General features: G+C 33.8%; 4 protein-coding genes and 1 pseudogene across 5 annotated transcripts, besides 2 other annotated features; 2 read left to right on the forward strand and 3 right to left on the reverse strand.

Moving 5' to 3' along the window:
* Window positions 1-5,938: part of a mobile genetic element that runs on past the window's edge.
* TVAGG3_0202840 lies at window positions 676-1,096 on the forward strand (annotated as a pseudogene). The gene has a single exon. A coding segment is annotated over exon 1 (421 nt).
* On the reverse strand, window positions 1,113-1,562 carry TVAGG3_0202850 (uncharacterized protein; the record flags this gene model as incomplete). Its single annotated transcript, XM_051226352.1, has 1 exon — window positions 1,113-1,562. One exon carries the CDS (start codon window positions 1,560-1,562, stop codon window positions 1,113-1,115), a length of 450 nt encoding a protein of 149 aa, XP_051111338.1.
* On the forward strand, window positions 1,599-2,474 carry TVAGG3_0202860 (protein of unknown function, DUF4106 family; the record flags this gene model as incomplete). Its single annotated transcript, XM_051226353.1, has 1 exon — window positions 1,599-2,474. The coding sequence occupies one exon, from the start codon at window positions 1,599-1,601 to the stop codon at window positions 2,472-2,474; it is 876 nt and encodes a 291-aa protein (XP_051111339.1).
* TVAGG3_0202870 (KilA, N-terminal/APSES-type HTH, DNA-binding family) lies at window positions 2,961-3,764 on the reverse strand (the record flags this gene model as incomplete). The annotated part of the gene is made up of 1 exon (XM_051226354.1): window positions 2,961-3,764. One exon carries the CDS (start codon window positions 3,762-3,764, stop codon window positions 2,961-2,963), a length of 804 nt encoding a protein of 267 aa, XP_051111340.1.
* TVAGG3_0202880 (organellar and viral DNA polymerase type B) lies at window positions 4,021-4,466 on the reverse strand (the record flags this gene model as incomplete). Its single annotated transcript, XM_051226355.1, has 1 exon — window positions 4,021-4,466. A coding segment is annotated over one exon (446 nt), but the record flags the coding sequence as incomplete, so codon positions are not given.
* Window positions 4,547-4,834: a mobile genetic element.
* Window positions 5,939-6,040: the final 102 nt, after the last annotated feature.

A 6,040-nucleotide genomic window follows, 5' to 3' on the forward strand; every position in this document is an offset into this window, starting at 1 on the left:
TGACAAACTTAGAAAACATCTGTGGCAAGTTTAAACTCCTCAATAGAGAATATGAAACTTATAGTTTGTAACGACTTCAAAGTATAGATACAAACAAAAAGTTTTGAACTCAGATGCTTTGAAGAGTCTTATAACAGATAAAAAGTTGGAGTTGTTGAAAGAAAATATAAAGACCAAAAGAGTTTGTGAAAATGTTGCAAACTTCATTATGGTTTCAAACAATGCTGTTCCGATGAAGTTAGAAAGTTCTGACAGAAGATATGTAGTTGTCAGAACGTCAGATTCTCATATGCAAGATACAGAATATTTTGACGACTTAGCAGAAACTTTACATCTGACTTTTACAACCACTTGTTTCTCATATTTTATGACATTAGATATTTCAAAGTTCAATCCAAGACAAATTCCACATACCGAAGAGAGACAAAACATTGTTAGAAGCAAACAAGAGTGTATATGAACTGTTCATAGATGAAACTGACTTTGTGTATTAGATGAAAGGTCATTGTACGATTCGTATAAACAATATTGTCAAGAATATGGTTATATGACAGCGTCTAAACGAACATTCTTGGCAAATGTCAAAAGTCTTTTAGACGTACAGAATGGTGTATATACAAAGAAAAATTTTTCTGAGTAAATTTTAAAAAAAAATATTTTTTTATCCGTAGAAAGATGGCAAAATTCATCTCAGTAAACAAGTACATGTCAGGACTTAAAGAAGAACTAGACCCATTCACATATTTGAATGTTTACTTTCTACCATTTTGAAAAGTCTTCATTCAGCAAAGTTTGGAACATCGAACCAGTTAAGTTTGCTATTGTGACTAAAAATGGTGCGAAATTTGAAGACTTAGACATAGAAGGTTTGTTAGCAGTCAAAGAAAATTTTGACAGAAGGTTCTCAAACCTTAAAGAAGGCAAAGCATACAAACTTGTTATACCTTATGAACCAAAGAAAGCAGACGACTATGAATATTATGAGTCTAAGATAGTTGAAGTTCAAGGTAAATTGGGTAAAAAGATTTTAGAGTCTAAGCCAGTGTTTACTCCTAAAGAGGAAGAGAACATTGACATTGACCCAGAAATGTTCTAAAAATAAAATTTTATTTTTACATGTCAAATTTCTTTTTCTCTGGAACTGGTTCAGGTTCTTTCTTCTCTTCTACTTTCTTCTCTTTCTTTTCTCTCTTCTTCTTCTCTGGTGGAGTTATGTCAAATTTCTCCGAACCATATTTCTGTAAAAGTTCTTTGTCCTTTAATAGCTCATCTATTCTGTTTCCTATTTCATCTTCAAGAACAGCGCATGTGTCTTCTTTGCATTCTAAGAACTTTTGTTGGACTTCATCTTTCCAAGAGGCGTCATCTCTGTCAACAAGTCTGTCATTGACAAACTTAAAGACTTCTCTGCCTAATGTTTTATGGTTCTTGTCATATTCCCAGAAACAGAACTTTAGAACAAATTCACCTTTCTTGTTTACACTATGTAAGATTTTATGGTCGACAGAAGTTTTGCTGTCGAAAAGCTTGTCTCGAATATAGATAGCGAAATCGCTAGACATTTTCTAAAAGATAAAAATTTTAATTTTTCTAAAAATATGTTAGAAAAAAAGTTTGCTGACATTGACAAAAAATTTGAGAATGTTTTAAACAAGAACAAGAGGAAGTTAGAAAATGCTCAGATAAAGCCTATACATGACAAGTTCTTATTTGCTCAGAATGGTATAACAGGTCTAATCGCACCACCTGGGTCGGGTAAGACTTTCACTTATCTTAAAATGGCTGCACAACAACAAGAACTAGATGAGAAGAACCCATTCTATGAGTTAGTTGTCATTTGTAGTACTTCTGGTCAATTTGACCAAACCGTCAATTCGTTCAAAGATATTATAAAGAAGTCTAAGTTAGTATGTATAAAGGATACTGAGTTGTTAGATTGGATAAAGAAGTACCAAAGAAGGGTTTTGAAGTACAATGCTATAAATGAGTATATAAATTCGAAGTTTAAAGACCCAAATGAGGAAATGCAGAGAATATTAGAGAAGAAACACTTCAGAAACAAACAGAAAGAGATAGAATACATTTCGAAGAAATTGCAATCTTACGATTGGAAGACTTACCCTCATAGATGTCTTCTTATCTTAGATGATTTCGCCTCTCATCCTTTGTTAAAGAACAGAGAACAAGACATGTGTCGAATTCTTAAGAAGCTCAGACACTTTAACATCTCAGTCGTAATATGTGTACAGACAGCAAAGAGTTTAAGTAAGGATGTTAAAAGAATACTGACTGACATTATACTTTTCCCCGGATTGTCCGAAGACGATTTCATGGAACTTATGAAAGAGTCCATGGCAGGTAAGTTTGACAGACATGAACTCTGGGAGAAGTACAAAGTCATACAAGACCCTCATACTTCTTTCAGAATTCATATCTACGCGAACAAAGTTCAAATTGTAAAAAGTCAAGCTTGAAAAATCTAAGTGTTTAGTCTTAGTAAGTCTGTTGTGGTGCTGGGGCTGTCGGTTCTTCTGGCTTTGGAAGGCATTCAGGAAGAGGAACGTCAGTCATCCGTTTGTGTCCTGTCGGAAGGAAGAACTTTTCCTGTTGGAAGGAAGAACTTTTCCTGTTGGAAGGAAAATTTTTTTCCTGTCGGATGGAAAAATTTTTCCTGTCGGATGGAAAATTTTTTTCTGAAGTTCGACCAAAAAGTTCTCAATTTTCGAAAATTTGAATGGTTTACGGACGGACAACTGGAAAATTTTTTCTTGTCGGATGGAAAATTTTTTCTTGTCGTCGGGAAATTTTTTTCTGTCGGAATGAAATTTTTTTCCAGTTGTCGGGAAAATATTTTTCTGTCGGAAGGAAGGACTCGGAATGCCAGAAGGATTTGACGAGGCAATTTACATTATAGAGCTACCTGAGCCATCTGAAGTCAAGCGTAAAAATAAATGGTTCATCTACCCTACTTGTTTGAAGTTGTCAAAATACTCTGTTATTTTTTCCTTTAACAATGGCAAATCTTCTTTGAAGGTAAGTATTGTACAACCTTTCATATCATAGTGTGTTTGAGGTAACGTATCTTGAACTATTTGTTTCACATCTTCATTCGGTGTCATTGAAATCGGTAAGTTTTCGCGATAGAACCAATTTCTGTCAGATTTGTAAATCTTAGCAAGGTCGTAAAAGCTTTTGTTGTTTCTTCTGACTAAATGCAACATAACCATATCTTTATCTTCTTCATTTTCCATCTCTTCAGTATAAATCATATACTTATAGTTCTTTTCCTTACCTTTTGGTACCGAACGTGGTATTCTTTTCTGAATGCTTTTGTCTTTTGCTTCAAGCTTGTTTTCCATCTCTTCACGTTCTTGTCTATGAATTTCGTCAAGAAGTCTGTAAATATTCCAAGCATAACGAGGCGAAGCCCACATTGCAACAGCATTTACAAGAAGTCTATGTACATACCAACCTCTCAAACCTTTTGGCAAATTTTTACGATTTTCATGAGTTTTAGGCGACCCCGAAAAAAGTCGGTCTCGCTGTGCTTCGCTCAAAAGTTCTTGTGTGCTTTGGTTTTTGAACCAATCGTCTGTATGTTTGGTATCTGGAGCAAAACATGCTGTCAAAATACTTTGCATTTGGTACATATCGTCTTTGACCGAACGAATGAGACGGAGTTGTTTGTTAAACTGTATGTACTCGTATTCTTCATTTATGGCTTCATGGACTATAACTGTTGTTGTGTTCTCTGATGTTGACATATCTGTCTTTACATACAAAATAAAAAAATAAATAAAAATAAAACTAACTTTATTTTTTCTATCTTTCACAAAAGACCAAAAATAAACGCTTTACATGTATTTTTCAGCAACTTCGTCAAATAATTTTATAGCTTTATCTATCTCATCTACTTCAAACGTTTCTTTACCTTTCGTGGGAGCACCATACATTTTCTCAAACTTTTCAAGTAGTTCTGTTTCAGCAGCTCTCATATCGTTAACAAACACAACCTTGACTCTATTGACTATACTGTCATATCTTTGAGTTATATTATATGTTCTTCCTATCTTATATCTCTTTGTATTGAAGTCCTTCGGTTTCTGAACGATGTAAAGTAAGCCTTCACTGCAACGTTCTGAGTCGAACGAACCATATGTTATGAAGTTATATCCAACAACTGGGTCAATCCATAACAAAACTATTGGTATAAGACTTTTGTCGATGAGATATGCTGTAGTTCCACAGAATCTTACCGATATCATAAGCTCAGGATTTCTTGTCAAAATTTTCTGAGTAGAAGCAATTCCAACCCAATGGGATGTTTTCTTTCCAGATGGAGATATAATGTCTGACAAAGAATATTTGTTGTATTTCTTTGAGTATCTTACGTTTAAATCACCAATTCTAACCAATTTAGTGTTATTGTCTATCTTTTTAACTGTTTCAAACTCAGTGTTTGTCATTTCTGTTCTTACATACAAAATAAAAAAAAATAAAAAAATAAAACTAACTTTATTTTTTCTATCTTAAGGAAACTCATGATTTTCATAGAGTTTTGGCGACTAAGTTTTCTTACGTACTCGCTGTTCTTCATGATTTTCATGTGTTTTAGGCAAGGCCGGTAAAATCCGGTCTAGAGAAATTTCACGATTTTCATGAGTTTTGGCGACTACGTTTTCTTACGTACTCGCTGTTCTTCATGATTTTCATAGAGTTTTAGGCGACCAGGGTTTTTTCCCTACTCGCAATTTTTCACGATTTTCATGAGTTTTAGGCGAGTAAGATTTTCTATCTTGTATAACAGTTATGATTTCAGGGATTTTTTTGACGAAGTGTCATTTTTCAGCAAAAATAATGTTTAGGTGAAGAGGTGAGATCTCACCCGTTTTCTCACCTGTTTTCTCACATGGTCTAAAACACACAAAACTCATGAAATTTCATACGGAATTCAGTAAAAATAAAGTTTAGGTGAAGAGGTGAGATCTCACCCGTTTTCTCACCTGTTTTCTCACCTCAGTTATTTTATAAGCGTTTTACATGAATTGTACGATGTATATTTGAAATCTTAAACAGTTTTGTAGCTTCTATTTCTTCTGTCAGTATGTCAAAAGTTTTAACTATGCCGAAAGTTTCTTTATACTTCTTCTTGACGTCAGATAATAGGAAATCTTCTGCTGTTGGATAGTTTTTGTTCAGAAATTCTAACATGTCCATTTTATCTTCTGCTGGTTTCTCTGCTTCTTTCTTTAAGTCTGCATAGTCGTTTCTCATTCTTTCTATCTCTTTGACTGAGTAGTTATATTTCCTAATTGCTGCCTTACATTTAGAACATTGCGGGTTCATTTTTGCGTTATATTCTGAAACCTTACCTGCTAAAACAACTAAAGCGTCAATGGTTTTCTTTAACTCAAAAGCTGCTGGTTTTATCTGTTCATTCCATACCTTACCTCTTCTATCTTTATCTCTTATCTGCCAAACACATTCAGCAACTAACGAAACAAAGTTGTCGTAGGTCTTAAACTCCCGGGTTTTGTAAAGGTCAGAAACATTTTTATATACCATGTCGCAATCTTTGTCCATAACCTTATGGTTGCAATGAAATCCTAGAAACTCATAGTTTACCTTTCGTATGAACTTCTTTATTTCTACTGAGTCAGTTGCTTTGACTTCAATTTCGTCGAATTCAGGAATAGTTAGTTTTTGTTGCTGAATTTCAGGTAGTTTAGGCAAATGGTCAATAATGTCCTGCATTTCATAAAGATACTGTTCATTTGTTTCATCTTTCGCACTACAGTCTAAATTACTTGTTAACAGTTCTTGCTTTATCTTCTGGATTTTTGTTTCGAAAGTATATGAGAAGGAATGAAGCTTTTCATTTCTACTAACATTGAAGTTGGGTTCATAACTAAACGAGTTTGGTGCTGTTGTTGCTAACATGTTCTTACAATAAGAATAAAAAATATTTTTTTAAATAAAAACTAACTTTATTTTTTATTTCGGGAAAATTCATGAAAATTCAAGAGGGTAGAAATGAGGG

The sequence above is a fragment of the Trichomonas vaginalis genome, chromosome IV (genome assembly GCF_026262505.1).
Source record: "Trichomonas vaginalis G3 chromosome IV, whole genome shotgun sequence".
Classification (NCBI taxonomy): domain Eukaryota; phylum Parabasalia; order Trichomonadida; family Trichomonadidae; genus Trichomonas; species Trichomonas vaginalis.